The sequence below is a fragment of the Centropristis striata genome, chromosome 23, assembly GCF_030273125.1.
Source record: "Centropristis striata isolate RG_2023a ecotype Rhode Island chromosome 23, C.striata_1.0, whole genome shotgun sequence".
NCBI lineage: Eukaryota > Metazoa > Chordata > Actinopteri > Perciformes > Serranidae > Centropristis > Centropristis striata.
Genome location: NC_081539.1, coordinates 7,237,226 through 7,262,871, shown reverse-complemented (window position 1 = coordinate 7,262,871; position 25,646 = coordinate 7,237,226). Strand labels below are relative to the sequence as shown.

Genomic DNA, 25,646 nt, shown 5'->3' with positions numbered 1-25,646 from the left:
ATGCATGTGAACGCTTGAGGTAAAATAGCATGTTTGAGAAAAAAAGAAAGAAAGAAAGAAAGAAAAATCGAAAAATGATAGTAGACAACAAGGCAGCGACGCGTCTGCACGTGCACGTCTGTTGATGTGGTGCCTGCTGCTTTTGGGAAAGTGGCGGTTTGACGTCTCTGTCAGATGGAAACGCGTGCGCGAGGATGAAATGACAGTGTTTTAGAGCACCTCGTACCATCCTGCGGCACGTGCGAGCTATCGGAGTTTGTCTTGTGAGGAGAGAAAAAAATGCTCTCTTCGGTGAGAGAGTTGGCGGGCTGGAGGGTGAGGAGGAGGAGGAGGAGGAGGGAGGAGGAGGAGATGACAGAGTGACATGATGACTCATCATCTGCGTGGCACATCTTTCACCTAATAACACCCAAACTCTAGATCACAGAGGGGAACAGAGGGAGATGGAGGAACGCAAAGGGACATAAAGAGTAAGTCAGAGACAGGGGAGCGTGGAGACAGATAGACTGCTCAACGACAAGGTCTTAAAGGAGGCGTTTGAGCTAAAAAAAAACTGAAATGAAGATGACAAAAGTCTCGGTGAAAGAAAAAGAGGCGACATCAGACGGCATTCTCGATGCAACTGACTTTGTACGTCTTGAATCTGTGTGTGTGTGTGCAAGTTTTGCCCCTCAGCATGTGTGTGTGTGGTAAGTGGAGGGGGGGGCGGGGTGATATTTTTTGAGTTGCAAAACCCATCACCACAGGGTGCTCTCTGACAGCGGTTTTCTCACAGGTTCCTTTATACCAGCGTCCCTGTTTATTCATCACTTTTATTAAGTTGAAATTTGAGATAGAGGACGATATAGAGGGGAGGGGGAAAGAGAAAGAGAAGGAGAGGTGTCGTGGCCCTGCTGCCTGGCTCGGATGTGTGCAGCAGTGAGGCGGCGACAGCCACGGGACAGAATAGATTATGACTTCGTCTCTGCCGATAATGAACCCGTAACAAGTATGGGGCCCCGGGGCCGACAGGGGGCCATGGTGCCAGTCAGCACTTTCCTCCGCCACTCTTTGCGCACTGCTGTTTTGGTGCAGGGGGAGAAAGGGAGGGAGGGGAGGGGAAGGCGAGGAAGATCTCTTTAAAGCCACCCACTTTCTGTATCTATCATCAGGGGAGCGCGGAGATGGCTGAACTGGTTCAATCAAGATGGTGATAAGATGAGGAAAGCTGCCGACTCTGCAGCTCTCGAGGAGTGAGGCTTAGCTCCGCGCTGCCCATGGGGTTGCATGGAGAGAGAGGGAGACGGTCCCCACCAAGATTTGAGCGTGCCTATGTGTGTGTGTGTGTGTGTGTGTGTGTGTGAGGTTTTAAGCGCCGGGTCCTAATCACTGCACAAACTCTATCAGTGAACTGCGAGCAAGACGAATAGCGAGCCCCAGTGTGTGTTTGGTTTGGCTATAAGGAGCTCTGGGGATTGCCTGTCCAGCCAGAGGTCAAACCACATCTCCTGAGATCAATAAAGTGGTGTAATGTTTCCAAGGCCTAATGGGAGATCCACTGCAGCTATTTACACAGCTCAACACACACACAAGCCTGAATTACACTATTTAAACGAGCCAAATGAACTTAGTAGGTGAATAAAACGCATTTATGCATAGAAGCATTACCAGTGAAGTATCTACAGTCTAAATTATTAGACCATTGGTTTCTTCAATTTCTTGTTAATTTGAATGCCTGGTACAACTGAAGGTACATTTGTTTGGACAAATATAATGATAACAACAGAAATAACTCATAAGAGATCAATTTAACTTAATTTTACCTTCTATGGTACGGTGTTGCCTCATTTTTGGCCTGTCATATTTCTTCAATGCATGTTTTTGAGTGATGCGATACTTTAAAAAAGAGGGAAGAGTATAGGGAACCAATAGCTATGCTTTAATTTGTCACATGACCTCCAGGAGGCCATATTGAAAACCTGTTTTTTCAGACTTTTCCAAAGGAAACGACTTTGCCATTTTGCGCCACAAAAAAAATTTGTTTGGACAAATATAATCATAACAACAAAAAGTGCTCATTAGAGTTTAATTTAATAGCTGATATCTAGACATAATCAAAATCAAAATTACTTTATTTATCCCAGAGGGGAAATTCAGTTAGTCTGGAAACTCTGGGAGAATGAGACAGCCTGATGGCTGTAGGAGGTTGAAAAAGGTGTAAAAAGGCTGTTTTGGTGATGTTTTTGATGTGCTGGTTGAAGGAGGCAGTTTGGTCGAAGACGACACAAAGGTTACGGATGTGAGGAGAAAGGAGCACAGTGGAGCCGTCAATGGGGAGGGAGACGTTATGGGTGGATTTGGTGAGAGATTTGTGACCAATGATTTCTGATTTCTGATTTGTCACTGTTGAGTTTGAGAAAGCTGGCATCAAATCAAATCAAATCAATCAAAATAACTTCATTTATCCCTGAGGGGAAATTCAGTTAGTCTGTTAGCTCTGTTAGAATGAGACCCATTATGGTCCATAAAGGTTTTGTGTAGCGGATGATCTGGGTATTTCAAGATGGCCTCCAACATGTTGACAGGTCATCTCTCCACCACCTCCTCCAGTGTGTCCAACCTGGCTCCAACCACAGAACCAGCTCTTTAGACCAGTCTGTCCAACCTCCTTCATCTCTGTGTGTGATGCTGCCTCCCCAGCAGACTGCAGCATAAAACAACACACTACCACCACAGACTGATAAAACATCTGCAGCATCTTACTCAGGGTTCGTACACTTTAGCAGTGGTCAAATTCAAGCATTTTAAAGGACTTTCAAGGTCCATTTTCAAGCTTTTCTAGTATCTTACACCTGTTGTAAATTGCATGTTTTAAATGAGTACTTACATACTAAAAGGGGGAGATTTCACTTAACCATACCAACAGTGATGGTATTACACTTTTAGGAGGAACGGTCTTCATTTCAGATAGGCTTCTCATTATTTTTACATTGAACATGTGATTATCTATAGTCTATAGATGGATATAGTCAGATTGCAAGAGAAATACAGTAAGAATTTCAAGCATTTACAAGCACTTTTTCCAAAATCCACTGTTTAAACCTTGAAAATACAACATTTAAATTCAAGCATTTTCAAGGATTTCAAGCACCCGTTCCAACCCTGATTACTACAGATGTCCAGAGATTTGAGCTTCCTTAAGAAAAAGAGGCAGCTCTGCCCCTTTTTGTAGAGAGCGTCAGTGTTTAGGGACCAGTCCAACTTATTATCCAGGTAAACACCTAGATACTTATAACTTGGCACCACCTCCATGTCCACCCCACAGGTATTCACTGGCTGAATGGGTGGCTTGAACCTGTGGAAATCTATCATCATTTTCAATGGTTTTCTTCATAATGACTTTGGTTATTATCAAGAAAACCATGGAAAATGTCTAAATATCAGCTCTTAACCCTTTGGAGTCTCCGGCTATTTTGTCCATTTTTTAATACTTTATTTCTGCCACTTAAAAAATGTTCACCATGCCATGTTGGTCTCATGTTTTTTTTAGCACAACCTCACCTATATGACCTATATGAATTATTTTTTTCTCTTGACTAACATTTTGAACCCAAAGGTAACAAGAAAACCTGAAAAATCTGAACTTGCAAAACGCAATTATGCTCAATGAAGAATTTTTAAATGTTGCAAATCTGAACACCAGTGCAAATATAACATGTAACAGGTAAAATGAGGATAACATCAACTTCTATATCTCTATATCAAACATACACTACCGGTCAAAAGTTTTAGAACACCCCAATTTTTCCATTTTTTATTGAAATTCAAGCAGTTCAAGTCAAATGAACAGCTTGAAAGGGTACGAAGGTTAGTGGTGAACTGCCAGAGGTAAATAAAAAAAGGTAAGCTTAACCAAAACTGTAGTACGGTAGGCCTTTTTCAGGGAACAAGAAATGAGTTAACAACTTAACCCTATGGAGTCTTGGGCTATTTTGTCCATTTTTTAATTATTTTCATGTCTTTGTAAGTAATTTTGTGTCTTTTTTTGGTCATTTTGTGTCTTTTGTACTCATTTTGTGTCTTTTTTTAGTCCTTTAGTCCAACATAAAATGTGATTTTGAATCTTTTTTTTACTTTCAAAAAACTATCATGCTCAATAAAGAATTTTAAATGTTGCAAATGTGCATTCATTTCAGAGTACACTGAGACATTAAACTGCATAATTTTCAATTAAATTCTGGAAAAGTTGGTGTGTTCTAAAACTTTTGACCAGTAGTGTAAATAGTGTGATGCCAATACTTTGGAGGGAAGTTGACGGCACTGGTGAAGCAGTTTCATGGCCTCCAGAGAGTTAAAGGAAACTCTTTTTTTGTTGTCATCATTATATTTGTACCAGGCATTAAAATGAACAAGAAAGCAAGGAGAAAACAAGGGTGGTCTAATCATTTTTTCCATGACTGTATGTGCTGCAGCAAAGTCCGGCAAAGCAGCACTCCACTAAAACCAGAGCATTAAACCCTCTGCTAATTTTTGTGTTGTGTTTGTACGAGCGGAGAGACAGTATTTGTTTTCAGCGTATGTAAATTTATCCTTTTAGGAATAGATTTACATATTTAGTTCACTCAAAAAGCAGTTTTTTTGTTCTCCCGCACGACCATCATCCCCGCTTCTATCTCTCTCTCCGCCTCGTGGGAAACCTCACCGATAAGAGCCTCGAAGCAGTTGGCCATGGCGTGTCGCAGGTCCGACTCCCGGCACAGATCTGGTCCGTGAGCGTAGAGCATGAAGCGATCTAACTCCAGTTTCTGTAAAAAAAGAGAAAAAAAAAGACAAACACATTCATATCAGTGCGCCGCCACCGACACCTCAGTAATAGCCTCTTGAAAAAGTAATAGCATTTTTTGGTATTGCACATTTTCATAGGCTCTCCATGGAAAACAAGAGGGGGGTGAGGGGGAGAAAAAAAAAAAAGGGGGCCGCAAAACTCGGGGGAAATGAAAAAGATTGCCTGCCCTTGCTGGAAAAGGTTCTACTTCATGGCACTGACAGATGTGCCCATGTGTTGTCCAGCTGTGGCATGATGCACTAAGCCGGCACAGGAGGAAAATGCACACACACACACGCACACAAACACACACACACACACACACACACACACACACACACACACACACACATACACGTGCATTACACACACAGAGACACACTAGATAATCCCAAGATAAATTGTGAAATAGTACAGTTGTGACCTTCATTCTGTCTGAAAAGAGAGTTCTTTCACTGGTTAAACATCAAGTATGCATACATGATAAGTATGTATAGCAGAGATCAGCCTTGTATGCATTAAACTGGTTACTGTAGAGATATTACTGACCCATAAACGTGTATTAATATAAGTCCAATGCCCTAGTTTATATTCCTTTATTGCCACATACCTGCGTGAAACATATCTCTATTTGTGTGCATGTTTACATTACAATTGCAAATATATTCAATGTATATTTAATTCCATTAATGTATTCAAGCTAAATCCAGAGCCGTGCTGTACAATGCACTGATGTCAGGTTCACTACTGAGCATTATAATTGTACAGAGTTTATTTACTACACATCAGAGTCAAAGCATGGTCCTAATTTTGAGTTTTGTCACAGTTTATTTTACTCTCGGTGATTGTTTACCATTATTTATGTATTGTTTCTTTTCAACACAAGCTGCTAAAGTGTCTCAGCAGGTGACACAGGTGTTTCATGATTTATGTGACTTAGCAGTCGTAACACAGTAATCTCCCACTGTGAATAATAAAGTGCTCTAGTTGTGGTTTCCCCCCCACTTTTTTTCTTAATTCAGCTGTCTCTATCCCCTTTCAAAAAGTTTCTCCGGAGTTTTTCCTCGTGATAAAACTTGAGCCGGTGCAGGAGTTATTGCCGATGCATGCTCGTTGACAGTTTATGTCATAACTGGCCCGTGCAAATACTCTTTACTTGTGACCAGAGGGTGATAAAAAAAAACAACTAATTGACTTAATGATCCAACAACTACAACCAAGCAACTTTTAAATAATGCACTAAATGTCTCAGTGGGGCTGGTAGCACTGGTCACCTCGTGGGTTTGATAAAGTGCGAGAAAAGTGAAAATGTTTAGCCACTGTGTCATCATTTTATGATTCAGTGTTCTTTATTAAAACGGAGAAACATGAAAACTTCTTTGAGGGTTTCCACTTCAAAAAATTCACAAAATCTGGAAGCTATTTCTGGTTTACATTAGAGATAAAATCCAGCTGCTCGCTGCTCCTTAAACTGTCTCAAGAGTTCTTTACAGCCCTTCTCATGCTGGGGAATGTAAGAATTATCACCTGTTAGACTTTTTACCACAAGTCTCCAAGTTAAACCACTACATCTTTCTATCCTTTGAGTCAGGTTTGTGGATATAAAGCTATTTTATAACCACATTTATTGATTATACACTAGCACGCAGTCTATGACGCAAAGTTTGGGGTCACCCAGAAAATGTCTGTGTTGTTTTTCCATGAAAACAAACTATTTTATTCATGAAATGAGTAACAAAATCAATCGAAAATATAGTAAATACATTGACAAGGGTAGAAATAATAATTTTAACATGTGCAAATCTCCAACTTTAACTCTAGATACTCAACCAGCCTGAGAAAGGATCATTTTATTGCTTCTCAAATCAGCACAAAACGGTTTTCAGCTGTGCTAACATAATGCTCAGGTGTTTTAACCCCTTACTGACTACATTTATTTACATAAAAAAATGAATTATTTGTGTTTTTGCTTTCAAGCAGATGGTAAAATAAGTGGGGATTAATTTCAATATAGCACATACAATTGATATAGATTCAGGCATGATGCAAATTAGCAACATTAGGCATATTTGGGCATAATATTAATTAAAGTAGAGTGATGGTTGCTAACAATATATAATAGATATTTCATAAGAAAATCAGCCGTTTCCAGCTTTAATATTCATTTACCATATTAACAATGTCCAGACTGTATGTCTGATCAATTTAATGTTATTTAAATTTTTAAGAAATGTGCTTTTTTTCCCAAAAATAAGGACATTTCTAAGTTTTCAGCTGTTGTGTATAATTTTTCATCTTTTCTTTTAGTTTTTTTCCATTACTGCCATTTTCGTTGCTGTCTTTTTGTTTTGAGAAATCAATAAAACTTCAAAAAGAATGTTCAGCTTAATAATAACCATAATAATCATAATAACAATAAAAAAAATGCTTAGTTTTCCTTTAATGTAAAGGAGTGCTGTGATGTGTGGGAGTGTGGGTCAGTCAAACTTTCTGCAACTATTTCTTTGAGCCGCGTCAAAAGTAGCCCAACTTGATTTTACTGGCAGCGCACCACAGAAGAATACCCGGGAAAAAACAGTCAGGGTGCTATTTAATTACGGCTGATAACCGTTGGTGGTATCCCACCCCCCGTGATTGCACACACAAATTAAATCACAATTCATAAATACTCCAACTCAGAGGGAACCCGTTCTGACTTTTAAGCCTTCCAAGTGAAGTGGCGGATTGTGCCGTTGCTCGCTGAAGATATTTTTTGAAAGATAATTGCGAGTGTTCTTGAGCAGACGGCTTTAGAGGAGCCTGGTAAACAACTTGGCAACGTTGAACACTGTATCACACTCACTTTACCGCGAGCGGCAAATTGAAACAAGCCAAACTGCTACACAGCACTAATGCAGATTCGGGCGGCTGCATCTTTGTATTCAGCAGGGAGCAACATGAAAGATTGAAGTTTTTAATTGCTTTCTCCACATCACGGGACGATTATTGTTGTGTTCTTTACAAACGTGCCAGTGAGTGCAGCTTGGCTGTACAACGCTGCCAGCGAGAGGGAGAGAAGGAGGGAAGAAAAGGGGGCCTAGCGATAACAGGAACTGGAGAGTGTTTCAGGAAGACCTCTAGGGGCCCGCAGGGACCCCAGCCGCACTAGTCTAGTCCTCCAAAACAACAACCTTTTAACTCCAATTACAAACCTGAGGGGGCAAAAAAAAAAGGGTAAGGATGGCAGCAAGACAAAATTACTCTTTTCCCCAGTGCCCCCTTAGAAAGAAGCAAAGTCATAACAGCAAGACAGAAAACAATAACACTGTCTCAAACATGTTGGCCTGTCAGTTCGCCGACCGTTCACCGCTCTGACCCGCAGGAGGAGGACTCGTTATGGCTTTACCTTGGCTAGCATCGCTAAGTGCTGGTTCTGTACGATGGCTGTTCTGTAGGTGGCCAGGCCGCCCTCCTCCAGACTGGGGAAGAGGTAGTACAGGTGGACGCTGTGGGCGGAGAAGTGGAAACAGGTTAGAAGTGAAGGACGACTCTCATATTTCATGGTTTGGTCACTTTTAGTTGGAGAATAGTTTTTTTGCTTGGGATTTTTTCCTGAAAACAGAAATAATCAGGGTTTGTACGCTTTAGCAGTGGTCAAATTCAAGCATTTTTTGAATTTATTAGGCTACTCATTATTTTTTTACATTGAACATGTGATTATCTATAGTCTATAGATGGATATAGTCAGATTGCAAGAGAAATACAGGAAGAATTTCAAGCATTTACAAGCACTTTTTCCAAAATCAAAGCACTTTTTAAACCTTAGAAATAGAACATTTAAATTTAAGCATTTTCAAGGATTTCAAGCACCCGTACGAACCCTGAATAATGAATTAATATTTGTTGGTGATGATCAGGATTCGTGCTGATTAAAAGATTCCGGTAAAATAGAAAATAATATTAAAATATAATTATAAGGCCGTAGCACCCTATAATGTAATCATTTCCTGATAATGTAATAAAAATTTGCACTTAACTCGATCGAAAAATGTAATAAAACCCAATAAACTTCAGCAATAATGTAATAAAATATCCTGACTGATATTGTAATAACATTTTTACCAATAATGTAATACCTTACTACATTATTGGGAATTCATTTAGTTATTTAGTTTTGTTGGTTTGTGGTTGTTTTCATGACGTAGTGATTTGATGGAAATCTGTGGAAAGGTATGAACTTTGCTATGAACCTTCATAAAACAGAGGAAAAGTGGGTTTGCAACTTTTTACAACGTGTCGTCGGATAAAAAACCCTTCAGATATCGGTTTAATTTGCCTCATGCTGCATTCACCAATTTTTGTCAAGACCACCTAATTAATTTTCCAGAGATTTTGAGCCTTTCCAGGTCTGTGTTGGAACCCAGAAATGGCCGCAGACGCTTCAGTGGTTCCACAGCTGGGTTCCGGGCGAGCAAGTTCCATTTTCATTACGGTCCAGCGTCTCCCTAACCGCAGCGTATCATTTGATTTCATTTGAATTAAAACAGGCCATTTAATTCAGTCATTTCTAATCAATGCAAAGAGAGGAAAGCAGGTGGTGTTCTGTTTTCCAAATTCACAAGAGGTCTATTTGTCAGGGTATTGTGATCTTAGTGTGAAAACAAAGCACTTGGAATTAATAAAAACCACTTAGTGTAATGAAAAATAATTAGACCAGAGACTCGTGGTTTGCTGGCAAAAGTGTCAGTCACAGAGAGCGGCTAACTGGGACACGGAGCGTTCTTCCGGTGCAAAAAAAAAGGTGATTCACTAAGAATATTGCCTTCAAATATTCTGATGCAGTGAAGTTTCGACCCCACCCCACTGACCATGCTGTACATTAAAGGGTCATTAGTGAACATAAAAGCTGAAGCTCTTTTCCAGCTGGTAACTCTCATCTGTAATCTATTCCTCGTGTGCTTTTGCTCACATGTTCTGCAGCAGTGCTTCTTAAACTTTATGGATGAAAAAAAAAAAAAAAAATCCATAAACACAAGTGCGTTCTTAGCAAATTTCTAGATCGCCTTTATCTTTACTAATCATACATAACTTAAAAAGAAACATACCTGAACTTTAATAACTCCTTTACTTTTTTCCAGAAGGAGGAAGCACAAATATTGCAACCGGAGTTATTTTTTTTACATCATCTGCTGACCATTAAAAAAAAAAAAAAAAATCCTGCGGTGACCCCCTCCCTGTTCAACACTAACTCCCTGTGTTGGGGCTATTCAAATGTGCAAAATATTCTGTTGGCTGGACAGCAGAGGCACAGATAGCCTCCAAGGGCAGCGCGCACTGGAGGTGCACAAGGCAGTTGGCTGGATCTGCTGTACCCATTTAACTGGACAAGAGGCTGATAAATAATTCAGAGGGCCAGAGCGTAGGCCAAGCATGTCTCGTCAGACGCTAACAATCAAAGAAGGAAGGCAGAAGAAGAGGGGGGGAAGGAGGGGAAAGTGGCAAAACATGCCCAGAGATATCCAGAGAAACAGAGGCTAACCACCTTCTTTGTAACACTGTTCTCGCTGCATACGCAGCTGAAGCAGTGTCCTGTGTAACCCAGTGTCAGTTCCTATTAAGGTTTAATCCTACTCCTGAATGTTCAGCGTTGTGGAAGCGTTAGCACCAAGGGTTACGAATTCGATTTTGGTAGTAGAAGATATGCTGTTGGGCGAATGGAAAGTCAGATAAAAAATCTATTCTTCCCTTTTTTTTTTTTTTTTACAACTTGTGTGTGTAAGCACTGCACCCTATGGCAAAAGAGAAAGCCCTTTTCTCACATTTCCGTGCAGTAATATCCACTAAGAGGTGGGAGTACGGCGGGTAGGTGGCCGATACCTTGCTAGGTAGTGGTGTTATTAATAGCTACGTATAATTAGCACTGTGTATCAGTATCACTGAACTGAAACACGGCCGAGCGTTAATAAGACAATGAGCTGAGAATTAAGTTGGATAAAGCTACAGTCTGCAAACTGAAAGTTGCAATAACTATTATAAATCACACAGAAATGCAAGAGTATCAACTTGTGCAAAACTAGCTGACTGTATCAAACCTTGCTAGTTTGCCTTGCTACTAGGTCCAATTTTATCCAAAACTTATTTAAACACAAAACACACTTAAATATACAAGATTACTGTGAAAACTAACCTCATGCCTCTTCGGGGGGCTAAAACATAAAACACTGAACTCCTTGATGTTATATTAACAGTTTAATCTGTACTGTATACTAACTTGATTTAGTTTTACGATCAACAGGATCAAGTCTCTTTTCGTCCTTTCAAAATAAAAGCGTAGAAGATATGCTGTTGGGCGAATGGAAAGTCAGATAAAAAAATCTATTCCTCCCTTTTTTTTTTGCAACTTGTGTGTGTAAGCACTGCACCCTATGGCAAAAGAGAAAGCCCTTTTCTCACATTTCCGTGCAGTAATATCCACTAAGAGGTGGGAGTACGGTGGGTAGGTGGCCGATACCTTGCTAGGTAGTGGTGTTATTAATAGCTACGTATAATTAGCACTGTGCTTAGGTAAGTGCCGGGCAGCAGGGGCCGCACTCACCTGGGAGTCAATAACACAGTCAGCATTCCAGACAGCAATTCCAGACAGCTAATTGCAAGTTGTCATGGAGAATTTCAGGCCGTTAAGAGAGGGTACGAGGGGGGGGGGAGGGGGGGGGGGGGGATTACATTCCAGTTCCAATTACCAGTAAATCACTGTCTTGAATGAGTGGAAAGTATGGAGAGGAGCGTGGTGGTGACAGACAGGGATAGATGTAGACAATGAGAGGGAGGAATGGAGTGAGAGGGTGAGGAAGAAGAAGCAGGAGGGGAGGAGGAGGAGAAAAGAAAGGCCGATAGTGTTGTAGTCGGCTTCAATTAGCGGTCGTGTCCATCAAAGATGCACGAGCGCTTTCTCACCTGGTGAGGAACTCGACAACAGCATCGCCCAGGAACTCCAGTCTCTCGTTGTGATTGATCCTAGACGGGAGGAAAAGTGGACATGTGAGGGCAGTTGAAGAAGTAGCGGGAAGGAAAGACTTTAGGCACACACACACACACACACACACACACAGCTGCTCACCTGAGAATAACAGCAGCCCACATTCAATAATAAGTAGCCGTTGCCCTTAAAATTAGCTCATTTCATCTCCCCTGTGAGATCCCTTCCTTTCACAGTTAAAGTTAATTTTCTTGTCAGCAGGCCTGCCGGGTATATTAATCACAAGGATCGTCCCTTTGATTGCTCCTGTGGTCAGTGATAGTGCGAACAGATATGTGCCCGCAGGCAGCCTACCTGGAGGGGGAGGGGTCATCCTGCCCCAGACGAGACATGATGTTAATCAATGTGTTGATTCCTGAAACAAACCCCCAGAGTGGAGAGGTGAGAGAGCAGAGGAGATAGAGTGGTCATTTAAAAGTAAGAATAGAAACAAGACAGACAGAGAGAGAGAGAGAGAGAGAGAGAGAGTTGGACAGGAGGGGAAAAAAAAAACGACCCACCTTTTTTCCTCATGTACATGTGGTGGACCTTCCTGTCTCCGTACTTGGGCTGGCGGATGCCACAGTTGGAGAGGGAGTTGCGGGCGTGGTCGGGATTCATGCCGAAGTTGAGGTGGTGACTCGGGTGGGTCATGGCCAGCTGGAGGGGAGAGGGTGGAGTTAGCAAACAGGACAATTTTCAGGAAACTTTTCAGGAAATTATGAACTTCAGCTAGGTTTAAGCATCAAGAACCAGGGCCCGGCTGCACAAAACATCTTGTTATCTGCTTGTGTGACTAAGAGTTTCATTTTTTTCTTAGCTGATCAGATCACGTGAAGTTTAACAAAAAAAAGCATTCAACATTTACATTCCCAGGTCATGCAAAACCAAAGATATGATAATAAGATAAGATAATAATGATAACATGTAATTTTGCACAGTTTGTTTTTGAAGAGTTGCAGCTAACAAGGGAAAAATGCCTATAAATATACATGTTTTTATGGGATTTATGGGACTTTTTTGTATATAGTTTTATTATATACAAGTATTTATGTTCACTTAAATAAGTGGTTTCAATAAAACTACTTGTCACGTGTCATATTTGGCTTTGACTTTGACTGAACATTTGCTCTCACTTTGTGATAAAATTCAGTAAAAGAAAGTAAAAGAAAGACCATTCTAAAAAGTAAATCTGATCCAAAAATAACAGCAAAAATGAGGCAACGAATGTGGGAGGAAATTGCAACCGAAATTACAAGAAGTGAAGTTTTGTGGTCCATCCAAGAAATCCAAAGAAAATATGACAATATTTCCGTCCAAAAGAGTATTAATAGATTACATGAAGGACTCCAACAAAACAGGTAGGAATAACCTTTTAGTAAAGTTAACTTAGTTGCTGTTTATTAGGTGGCAGTCAGAGGTTTTCTTCCTTACTTTGGTTGTTAAGGTCCTCTGTGCAACAGTTTAACAGACTCCTTAAGTACAAAACCAAGCTAAGGAGGAAAACTTAAGGAATGAGAAGACTTGAGGATGTTCTGTGCAACAAGTTTATTTTAAAGAAACCGTAACTCGGATTTAAAAGAAAATCTTATTTTCCAGAGTCTTGAATTACTGTGCCCCAGTTTGCAGCACTGACCCTTGTTGACTGGTCTAACAAGCCTCTTGGCTGCTACAAGTTACATAAAGAACTCATTCAAGGACAGTTAGCATGGACTGGCTGTCAATAGTAATCCCCTGTGAGGAAAATTTGTGATATTGTCGATAATTATATTTCACTTCTTTTTCATTCAAACTAGATCTTTTGGAGAAGTGCAAAAAAAGTGGCAGACCAACACTTTTTTTTACTTCTCGCCTTTGTGGCATTTTCAGTCTCTCATTACACTCCAACATCAAAGCCTCAGAGCAGTGAATTAGAAAGAACATGCAAAAGAGAAAAATGTGGCACAAATAAAAGCCACTATTTCCATTATCAGTCTAATTTACCTAATCTTCACCGTTCTTCAGATGTAGTCAAAATGGAAAACAGGAATGCAACAAAGAGGCTTTTATTCCCTGATATACAACCAGAGTTTAGGATCCAGGGGCTTTGTTTCTGGCCTCAGAAGGCCGATAGGTGCAATAAAAAACAAACCGACCAACCCCAGGCACTGTGAAAAGCATCCACAGAGCTGGATGAGCATTTCCTCTATTGGCTAAAAAACTAATTACAAATGGTAGCACTGGTCAAAGCAAATCAGTCCAATAATAAGCGTTTTTCAATTAGGTACTTTTCCCTAGTGAGCTGCTATGGGTGTGGCTTGGGAGAGAAAATCTGCCCAAGATCCACCCAACTTCACCAGTTAGCGGCTCAGAAAGTACCTGCCTCAGGTTGGTACTTTTCTGAGCTGCTACTAACTAGTTGACGCTAATTGGATACGGTTGAGGCGGCAATTTCGCACATCTGTGATTCATTTGCAGACTGGATGCTGAGGGGTTAACATCTCCTGCTCTGACTGCAGCTGGGAGAGACTGCTGGTGGAGGACTGGACCACTTGTGAGTGCTTTGGGACGGTGTCTGCTACTCGTTAAGAAGAGTAGGAACGAGTCTACAAAAGTCTCCAATAACACCAGATAAAGTCTCTAGATTTGTCGTTAGTCGCTTCTTTGAAAAAGAGTCGCTAGAGGGGTCTGAATTAGGGATGGGAATAATTAATCGACCGATTTATGGTCATTAAGAATTTGGTCAATCACCTGGAATTTTTAATCGATCTGTGTATTTTTTTAATTTTAATTTTATCTCTGACTGAGTATCAGTATCACTGAACTGAAACACTGCCGTACGTCAAAAAGCCAATGAGTTGAGAAAGATGTTGGATAAAGCTACAAAAAAAGTATTCATTTGAGCAAAACTAACTGACTGTATCAAACCCTGTTAGCTTGCCTTGCGACTAGGTCCAATTTTATCCAAAACTTATTTAAACACAAAACACACTTAAATATACAAGATAACTGTGAAAACTAACCTCATCCCTCTTTGGGGGGCTTAAACATAAAACATTGAACTCCTTGATGTTATATTAACAGTTTAATTAGTTTATACTAACTTGATTTAGTTTTACGATCGACAGGATCAAGTCTCTTTTCGCCTTTTCAAAATAAAAGCATCCGTTATAAAAACAGGCTTTTGCAAAGTACTGTATATATATCTTTTATTTTGCCCATGTATGCACACAGGGAATAATCGATTAATTGAACGTTAATGTTATACATAATCGAGTTGTCAGGTTTCTTCCAAACGCCCATCCCCAGTCTGAATAGTTGATAAATATAGCGACAGGCCGAGGGGAACTAACTGGTGGGAATAGCCAAAACACAGCCGCTTTTTCAAAAAGTACTCAGTGGAAACACGCCTATTGTTGGATCAGCAAACTCTGCATGTAGGTGAGTGTTTCCCCTCTTGCCTCTCAGTCAGGGGGAAGTTGTCTGTGTGAAAGTTAATGACTTAAACTTTCAAACCTGTTAAAAAAAAAAAAGGCAAAAGTGGGGAATTTAAAGGTAAAATAAAAACCCTTAAGGAAACACATTAGTCGACATTCCGCTTTGTTTGAAAAGAGGACAAAAACTGCTGTGCCTGGAAAGACTGCCGCGGCTCAACATCTCAAACTCGCTGAGGGAAGAAAAAGGAAAAAGATAGGGCTCAGTAGGATATGTCAAGCCTTTATCAATCTTACATTAGGAGAATGTTAATCTCAGCCCCCCAAAAAAAAAAAAAAAAAAAACTCCAACTACTCTCCCCCCTGGGCTTGCTTTTCAAAATGCTTGTCTCCTTTCAGCCAACTTCAAATCAATTTCAAGCTCCAATGAGATATATATGTAAAACGTTAACAGAGAGGTTTCAATATTTATAGTTGCTCAAGAGGCCTTCAGCTTTGTAGCCTTGAACACAGAGGCGACAAATTCAACAGCAATTGTATTTTTTTTCTTTCCTTGCGGTTAAGAGGGAACAGCATTTTTTTGTTGGGGGGAAAAAAAGCTAGTTATTTGACATGACACAAGCTGAAATCTAGCAACTCTCAGCGCCGTGTTGACAGTTTGATAAAAAATATAAATAAAAACAACAACAACAACCACGTCGACTTCCAATTTCAACTCCCCCATTGTGCGATGTCAGACACAAGTCAATGACTGCCTGCTACACAGCCTCAACTACAGAGTTGGGAAACGCATCAAGAAAAACACATCAGTTATTCTGTAAACACTGCAGGTCCTTCACAGTTAAGGACAACATCCAACAACAGTATTGGCTTTTAAGCTGAATCTGTGGGGAGGATTGACGTCTGCAACTGTTCCTGTCAACATAATGACTGCGTAAAGTATCGGAGGGATTTGGATTTAGTGATCACTGCCTCAGCTGCTGCTCAACTGCCTTTGGCTAAACGGGAATAAACATCATCGCTCAGTGGAGAGCGGCAGACTTGACTGGAAAGTGTTCTTGAACCCGCATGCAGGGAAACTGATGGGCAAACTGCCTGCTTGACAAACAGGGCCCAACAATATCATTACCGTGCATTATTTAATATAGCACACAGGAAAACGGGGATTGAGTAGTCAAGAAAAAAGTGGAGGAACTGCCTGGGACCACTTGAAATATTTGAAGATTTGATGCTCTGCATTTAAAAGTAAAAGAGAGTTCCAGCTAGAAAAAGTGCCTTTGCTTTTCCCTTACACTGTCGAAACCAACACATGTCCCATCAACTAACATAGCAAAAGTGTCAAGTTTTAGAACGCGTCACTTTATCGTCACCAGGCGGCAACCTCCGGGTCTGAGCAGGGAGGCAAACCAGGAAGTGCCTTAAGCTGTATTCTACTGAAAATTCCAAGTTTGGCTGCAAAAACATTTCTGTCCATTAATTTCAATGCAAAATCTGAAAACTTCTCACTTGATTTATTAACACAGATTTTTTTTATGACAACACTATTAAACTAAAAATTTTCAAGACAATTTGATGTTAATAGTTCTAATAATGGCCCCATCTTCTCTTTGATGTTTCATAGTGATTTTCGAAGCTATTCAGAGCAGTGAAGCTTAAAGTTGAGGAAAGTTTGATAAAATGCTGCAGTTGTTATTGTCCATACATGTTTGATATCAGTTCAGTTCAGCTTGACTGAATACTTGGTTGGTCAGTCTGTGGGTTTGACTCTCATTGTGGAGAAATCAAAAAATAAAAAGACTGAAGTGAGATGAATAGACTGAGAATTTTCTCTTTTTTGACAAAACAATTCTTGATATAATTTAATTTTGTGGACACAAAATGCAGTTAGACAGGTAAATCACAAAATATATTACATTACATATAGTACTGCAATGCTCACCATATCACAAAATGCTTTAAATTGCAACAATATCGTATCATGACTCAAGTATCGGGATAAAATTGTATCGTGAGGCCTCTGCTGATTCACACCTCTACTATAGAGTTTAATCTATTCATCTATAATGCTACCAGCCACCAGGAGGCAATCAAGATGTTTTATGTTGTGGTCTGTGCCTGCATCGCAACACATTTTAGTTCATGTGTGCCGTCGCTTTACAGGCCATGCTTTGCAATATTATGTAACATGTAACATTTTGTTACAAGAAATATTCCCTCAGAAATACAAGCAAACATTCTAAGCCTGTGAAATGGTATTCAGCCCAGCCCTACTTGAAACAGATTGACACCTCAATCACATGGCAGAGCATGCATTGCCATGAATAACAAAACAAATAAAATACCCTTGTACAAAGAGTCACAGCCACATTTGTGAGGGCACACAAACAAAAGCATGCAATATCAGAGTCGGGGCCGAGGACTTGTACAGTTAAATTATTGAGATCCTCTGTGATGCCTCTCATTCTGTCAGCATGGGTCAAAAGTGAGGAACGGGGATGGAGCAACAGGGGGTGGGGAGGATTATGAGGGTCTGGTGGATGTGGGGATGCGGGAGCATGTGGCGACCATGAACACATCTCTCTCAAACCCCCACCCCCCCGAAGTTTTAAATGTTAAATGTTTAACCGGGAGGCTCTCAGAAGAGGAGCTTCAAAGGGCCGTGGCTCCACTGGAGCCAGGCGGGGGGAAGTGCCGAGTGCAGGGTTGGGTTTTTGTCAGTTACCTCATTGCCATTCTGTACTGGAATAACAGGTATGTAGCTGCACGGAGAAGCGAATCGTGTTCTTTACTGACTGTGTATAGTATAGTGATTACACATTTATGACATATGTTCTTGTGATTTTGATTCACAGATATGCTTTCTTTAAAACATTACAGAGAACGAGCTTGGAAACAAGCATTGATTCTGTACAGACCCACCGAACTCTGTTTCCCACATGATTTGCCGCTTTCATCTCTTCTAAGGAAAATATGAAAAAAAAAGGAGGGAAATAAATTCTCATTGCTTTAATGGAAGTGCAGCTCATTACCCTTCAAAGCTGGAGCAAAAACTCCCATTCTCAAGTAGCGATTCAACTGTCCCAAACCAGGAGTGACAGCCAAAGTCCTGTTGCTCTGCAGAGAATCCTCGATGATATTATCTCTCATTAGGACTCCCTGTGTGTGTTAAAAATGCCAAAATATCAATGTTAAAATATTTTTATGACTAGTATTATTATGCTGTGTTTGACTATAAATATAATTTGATAAATGTCAAGTACAGGAAGCTACACGATTGCCTGTTTTTCGTTTTATTTTTTTGCTAATTAGCTTTTTATTCTAACACATCATTGCATAGAGGGGAGTATCCAATGCTCCTGTAAGGTTATCACCAGAGTAGAGTTTAACTTTGATTTAATAATAATATTTAAAAAAAACCTTGGCACAAAGAAAAAAAATTGTAGGTATACAAAATAGGATCAACTTATTCTGACTATTAATTTTCGATAGTTAGTTACGGACTTGCAGTGGCGAAGTCTAGCTCTTGCTTCTTTAGCATTAGTGACAGGCTGCTCGCTGGTTCCGATAGGGCTGGGCAATATGGCACAAAAATGATCACAATATATATCTGTACAAAAATCTAAAGAAACTAGAGATTAGTTCAGTGGCAAGTGGCTGAACCGCTAATGCTACATGTGCTGGCAGCAGTGGCAGGCTGTGCAGACTCTGCTCGCATTTTTATGTTTTCCGCATAATCTCTTGGGTGGTACTTCTTGAAATTATTAAACAGGTTTGTTGTTGTTAGAAAGCCCACACTTTTAATGTTTTGTAAACTTGTTTATTAACTAAGTTCCATTCAGTAATAACTTGTTTCTCTGTAAGTTTTCATATGTTCCACGCTCTTGAATGCACAATAGCCGTTCTGATGCTATTGAATGCACCACACCTCTGTGTGAATTGCCGTGCTGTGAATGTTAGTTTTCTCTCGATACAGCGGCAGATAGATTGTAATTTCCTTTGCTCTTTCCTAACATTAACCTGTTCCTCCCTGGTTTATTGCTCCAAGTCATGGCCGACATCAATTTCACTGCCCTCAGCTCCGCCTTTAGCTACATGTTCGGTCTTTCTCTTTACTTCTCTGGCAACTTAGAAACAGATGTTTGATTGAGTAAATATGCTCACTGGATACTGGATACTTTGGATACTGTCAAATATAGAATTTATGGTAATGTTATCATATTAAGTATTTAAAAAAGTACTAAAGTATCAATACTTTTGACCTTATTCTCCAGGGGAAACTCCAGCATGGAAGCACTCAGCCCAGTTCTCTTTACTAACCCTGGCAAGTCCTGAAAAGGAGAGACTCTATTCAAAAGGTCCTGACTATAGTACATCTACTGGTAACACTCCACCTCCCACACTTCTCCACCAGAGAGGATGATTTGGCCCACATGACTGCAGCCTCCTACTACTCCTCTGCAGCCTGAGCCTGATCAGGAACCAAAGGCCACTTGACAGATGGCGTCAACTCGGAGTTACAAAAGGTTCCGACGATGATTGAGCAGTCATAGCAATAATAAACATCCAAACCCCTCAAAGCATCACTAAAACATAAAACAGTCTGCAAAACAATCAAAACGCTCATTGCTTCCCTCCAGCTAAATATACTAATTTTAAAGCCACATTTCAAGCCTCAGGCATCTGATGTAGACACTCAAAAGACAGATTTTCAATGGATGATTCCCGCAAAGAATACAGCGTTATATCACACCCATACTGTGGTTTAAAAAAAGTTTTAATTCACCAGTATATTATATACAGCTACAGGTAAATTAATTCAAAGCGCACGAACCACGAATCGAAGTACAATTAATTTATAATGCAATCACATAGTGGTGCAAGCGTCTCTCATGTTGGAAATGAATAAACTGCCAACGGGAAACATTCAACTCATTAAATGTGATCATCCCATCAGAAAGGAGGCAAATGGGAAGTGATGGCGGATCTGAAATCAGTCCTGACTCGGCGAGGGCTGTTTGAACAAGCACCATTGCACTCCTGCAGCCGTCCTGTCCAAATCTATCTGGGCAGAAAGTGTGTGTGTGCTGTGGGACATTAGCTGCTGATGTGTGTGTGTGTGTGTGTATGCAGTAGATGAGGAAGGTGCTGTAAACCCAGCAATGATGGCTCCCTACTTGGGCCATTTCAGTCCCAGTAGCGGTGAACTGCTGACAGCCCTGGCTTAATATCCACACACACAAACAGCCGTGTCATTGTATTAACACCTCAGTGGATAAAATTGCGATGCAGACAGACCGACAGACAGACAGCCGGACACACACTGCAGCGGCCCTGTATGTGAGCTGTCATGATCAAACTGATTGCTTTTTTCTTTTGTTTGTTTGTCTGTTTTGGAAGATGAAGGACTTGAATGAGAAAGAGGGGAGGGACAGATCCATTAACTTCTCCCCGAGAGACGGAGATGTCAAGCTCAAATGGGCGTCTCCTCGATGAAAGGGCTGCAGCTTGTCGGCCGCCGGCTGGCCTCACAGCAGGTCAGTGTTTCATTTTTAGCGCTCATAATGACGGCTCGTCGTTATACGAACGACAAAAAGGCCAATCGTTGATCAATATGTGCAAATCCCCCACACATAAACACACGGGGAGCAGCCAGCGCTCATGCACACGGACACACACACACACACACACACACACACACACACACACACACACACACACACACACACACACACACACACACACACACACACACACACACACACACACACACACACACACACACACACACACACACACACACACACACACACACACACACAGAGCCTTGAGCGAATCTTAATGCATCCTTCCCCTTTTTAACTATGTATAGGCTACAACACATTGATTTCTAATGTATCAGGTTATGACAGCTCTTCAATATTGCTGGAGGCAGCCGTGGGGCTTACTCCAAGAGCACACAGCTTGAGGCTGCAGACCTGACAGGGGAGAGCTGGCATTACGGAGGAGGCTGTTGTTGTCCTGACTACTGTCACTGCAACTCACAGCGGACCCGGGCTGCTTGTTGCAGAGATATGACTCAGGCCGGTGTGTGGGTTACCTTAGCTGACTCCTGAGCCCCTGTTTCCACCTGAACTATCCCTGCAGAGGTGGAATGGGCACAGTAATGAGGCACACGTTGCCTCCCTGGATCTGTGCTCACAAGAAGCCCCCTGCACAAAATGTTTACTTTTTTATCAGGCTATCTAACCGGCTATAGGCTGCGCCCCGACTAAAAGAACCACAGGGATTTGCCTACCCATATCTATCCTGTTAGTTATCAACTATGCCAGCCTTTAAATAATGCAGCTCGGGTTCGGGGCCATGGAGTCACATCACTTTGAATGTTAGGAGCTGTCGTGACTGTGCCTTACCTGGAGAAGGCAGCGCTCCTTGAAGACGTAGCCTATGAGTTTATCCAGGTGCATCAGACACTGGTGGTACCGGATATGATGGGTGAGGACAGGCAGCATCATGGCGTGCTGTGGAGGACAGAGAGAATTGGCAAAAAGGGCAAGAGGGGAAGGCAGCAAAGGGAGACAAAATTGAAAAGGGAAAGAAACAGGAAGAGATAGAGAACAGGGATCATGCCTTATATGAAAGAAGAGGGGAGAGGAGCGTGTTTTTGAGAGAAAGTGTGATGAAGAGATTGCGAGAAAGAAAGGGAGAGGGTTGATAGAGGGAACAGGCAGGGAGAAATCAATCAGCCAGTCATTATTTATTAAGTGGTGCTCTGCAACAGAGAGATGAAATAATCAAAAACCCAATCGCTGCACTGTGAGAGGGAATGACAGAGAGGAGGGAAATTCACATTTGGACAGGACAGTCAAATCGAAGCCCATTTCAGCATGTTGACACACTTACATTTGGACAAACACTGACCCCCTCTGACCCTCATGTATTAAAAAGGAAAAAGTTGGAGTGCAACAAAGTGAAAGGGAGGGAGGGAGGGAGAGAAGGGGAAAAAGAGGTTGTGGATGTGTTGTAAGTGAAGGGTATACCAGGGAGGGAATGTGACAAGGGATGTAAGAGTGAACAGGGAATAAAAAAGGGGGAAAATAGTCAGTGGTCAGCAAATTAGTCTGACAGTCAGAGAGCCAATCTACAGAATCATTAGTGGAGGTTTATCAAGTTGGCCAGTCGAGAGAGAGGCTGAGAAACTGTAGCAAAGGCTGGTGTACACACATTAACCCCGTGCCACCACATGAGAGAGGAGGGAGCCATGCATGTTTTAATTAGTGCTACTGGGGAGGGTGAGCCCGAGGCCCGGCGGCTACAAGCAGTGCTGCCACGTAGCCCTGGGGCCATCACAGGGGCCGTGGTGACACACTCCCCAGGCCTTGTTAAGGAGCCAATTAACAAAGCCCGGCCCCGGTCGTGTCTACAGCTCCTGACCTGTTCTGATGACTGCCGGAGTGACTGAGCGTATGTGTGTGTAGAGGGGGGGCGAGGTGGGGGCTTGTTAAGACTTGATACTCTGGTAATTAAAAGGTGGGAAATTTCTAATTTACTGTCACGGATGACGTTTGGGCAGTTTGGACAGCGTCCAAACGGACTGGCGGCCTGAATTTTCTTTTCCCCTGGCTGAAATATTACAAGCATGAAGTTTAAATTGCACCTTAACGCACTTTATCGTAATTTCATTAAGTGCGAGGCGATAAAATCCTAAGTTTTTAAGTTTAATTATGTCAGTTTTTTTTTTTGTAGGGAATAAAAATAAACTGAGCATTTATATTCATGTATGCTGTATCTTGCGCAATAGAGATGTCACTGCAAGACTAAAGGCTTAGAGTGCTCTAAAGCAACTTATTATTGGACTATATTTTGGCAACACCTATTATATCATACTAAAGCTATTCAAATTTACAGTAGAGTTTAAGTCAACTTCTTTCCCACCAGCAATAAAAATGTAGAGTTGTTGGCCTTTATTCATTGCCTTGATTAAGCAATATATAAGTAGGCTGATTCATTTATGTACTAAGTGATGCACTGCTGCACTGAATACAGACCCACCCACTCTTATTTTTGCCTGATGCAGAAGGGAAAACAAGCTGCATTTCTTTTGAAATGTTAAAAAATCGACTGATAGCCTTCATGTGGATGCGGTCAGGGACACAAAAAGACAGGAAGACAAAGCAGAAAAGCAGCGGTGAATCAAAAAATAAACATTCAAATGCAACTTAATAAAAAAAGATTAAAAAAAACCTGATGAATAAATAAATTCCTGCCTCCAATGTGCAGCCTGGTCCTTGACAGAGCCTTTTCAAGTGAAACAACCTTGGTGTAGCCAAGCGATGTCAGTAACGAGGGGGTTGATTTTGTTCCGAATGGAGTGCCTGCTTTTAGAATCAAGAAACTATGGGTCAGTTTTGCCGCTCTATCTTGTCTGTGTCACACGTTGTGCAGAGAGTACCACCGCAGTTCGAACTGAAATTATTCATGAACCAATTAGTCGTAGCAGTACAGCTTGAAGCAAATATAATTGGGCAGCAATTATGGATCGGATCCTTCTTTGCTAGACCTTGCTGTAAGAGAGGTCTGGTTTTTGCGGGGCTAGAACTTTCTGTCATTCCTCTCCAAATGTGAGCATGAGTATCAGCTGTAGGCTACCGTCACGTCGCTGCGTACGGGGGACGCGGGATGTGCTCGGAGGGGAAAAAGACGTGGAACGCTGATGGCAATTATTTTCTGAGTAACGGGCAGAAAATCTTGGAAAAGGGACAATAAATAAAAAAGAGTTCTAATGCAAAAGCATGCTCGTCCGTTTCATTACTCTGACAAATCCGTGAACAAATGCAGCTCTGTATGTTTCAGTGCGCACAGCATGGCGCTAACACATTCAGGGTTATGGTTCAAGTCTCATTAGGGCCGCCTATGCTTAACTGGATGCACGTATGGAAGTGTAAGCTGCATATGTTGTCCCACTTCAGTGAGATCCAGACAACATGCAGACCATATGGAGATTAAATTCCATCCTGATTTATTTTTGCTGCTAATAAGTGCATGAAGAGAGATAACTGCGCGCGCTTGCTCCAGCCAGACTAAGTGGTGGTGAAGTTGTATATAAATAAAATGTCAGGTTTGAGACGTTACTTAATGAAGGGCATGGCTGCCGAGGCTCTGTGGGAGTCCACTTTCCTTACACAGACTTTGACACTTGAACAGAGAAGTGACGCAATGTGTGGAAAGATCAGAAGCCAAGTTTCTGTCTGTGGCTGAGCTATAAGCACTGGTCTGTGTCCGTCTGAGTGGAAGTCCTGCCGTATGCATGTATGGACAAATTCAAAGGATAATTGTGGTGTATAACAAAGTTATAATGACGTTAAGATGAAACATCTGAGCCCCTTTTTTGGGGGGTAAAACCAAAAGTGTGTGCATCCAAAATGTCAGTAATACTGCCTAAGACTTTACACATCCAAGCTGAACCAGGGTTGCCCATTAAATATGACCACAGAACTTAGTATTTAGCTGCCCTGAAGAATTGATTTTAATATTTTATTGATAACTCGTTCACGGTCTGGTTGTGCTCACTATAGCAGAGTGCTGTTAAGATTCTGCATTAATTGTCGTACCAAAGTACAAACTCTTGTCTAAAGTGAACCCTCCCTCTGTAACAGATGGCTAAAGAGCTCATTTGAACATCAATACATTGTTTTATTAATTTATCAACAGCATATCTTTATTATTAAATAAAATATGTATTTAGATATTGTAAATAAATAGTGTTGAATTGTTGTCGGACAAAAATAGTAACTTTAAGACATTACTGTGGGCTGTGGGCACTTGTAAGAGGCAGTTTTTCACAATTCTATTAAAAGAAAAAATATATAATAAAACTATATTTAAACAGCTCTCGAAAACCCATTTCTGTAAAAAAAGGTTTCTTACTTAACCCCTTAGCGTTCCTGCAAATTAACCTTAAAATGCCTAAAAAAAACAAATCAAAGACATACCAAAAGTAAATTGAAAGCTGTACTTGGATAGTTTGGAGTAAATATGTGGGTTTGGTCACATTTGCTACTGTTATTGAGTGATGGAAGTTGAATTATACTGAAAAATATGGGTTTTTTTATTGTCCGCCTGAATATTTTTGGTAAATACAGGCCTGCAGATCATTATAGCTGGGAATTATGGGCTGGAAAACACAATGGGGTTAATGTATAATATATAACCTACTCCCAGTTCAAATTTGATGAAGATTTATCAAAAAATGATGAAGTATATATATATATAAAATGATGATGTATTTTTGGAGACATAGGAACGCCAACAGGTTGAATTACTATTATTGTCTTGCCTCTATTCTGTCACTGCTTTGCATATAATATTCACAGAGCACGATCGCAGAGTTTTCTGTGGGAACCTGAACGCACCACGGAAATTTTAAATCACTGCATAA

The 25,646-nt window shown here is 41.0% G+C and overlaps 1 protein-coding gene across 1 annotated transcript in view; it reads right to left on the bottom strand.

Annotated features, from left to right (window-relative positions):
• drosha (drosha ribonuclease III) overlaps positions 1 to 25,646 on the bottom strand; it is a 135,373-nt gene that overhangs the window by 66,815 nt on the left and 42,912 nt on the right. Inside the window, exons 17-22 of the mRNA XM_059326723.1 lie at positions 21,622 to 21,729; positions 12,320 to 12,458; positions 12,114 to 12,174; positions 11,738 to 11,797; positions 8,190 to 8,289; positions 4,682 to 4,784 (exon numbers count right to left, since the gene is read on the bottom strand). Of these exons, the coding sequence (XP_059182706.1) occupies positions 4,682 to 4,784; positions 8,190 to 8,289; positions 11,738 to 11,797; positions 12,114 to 12,174; positions 12,320 to 12,458; positions 21,622 to 21,729 (571 nt within the window). The remainder of the gene's footprint in view (positions 1 to 4,681; positions 4,785 to 8,189; positions 8,290 to 11,737; positions 11,798 to 12,113; positions 12,175 to 12,319; positions 12,459 to 21,621; positions 21,730 to 25,646) is intronic.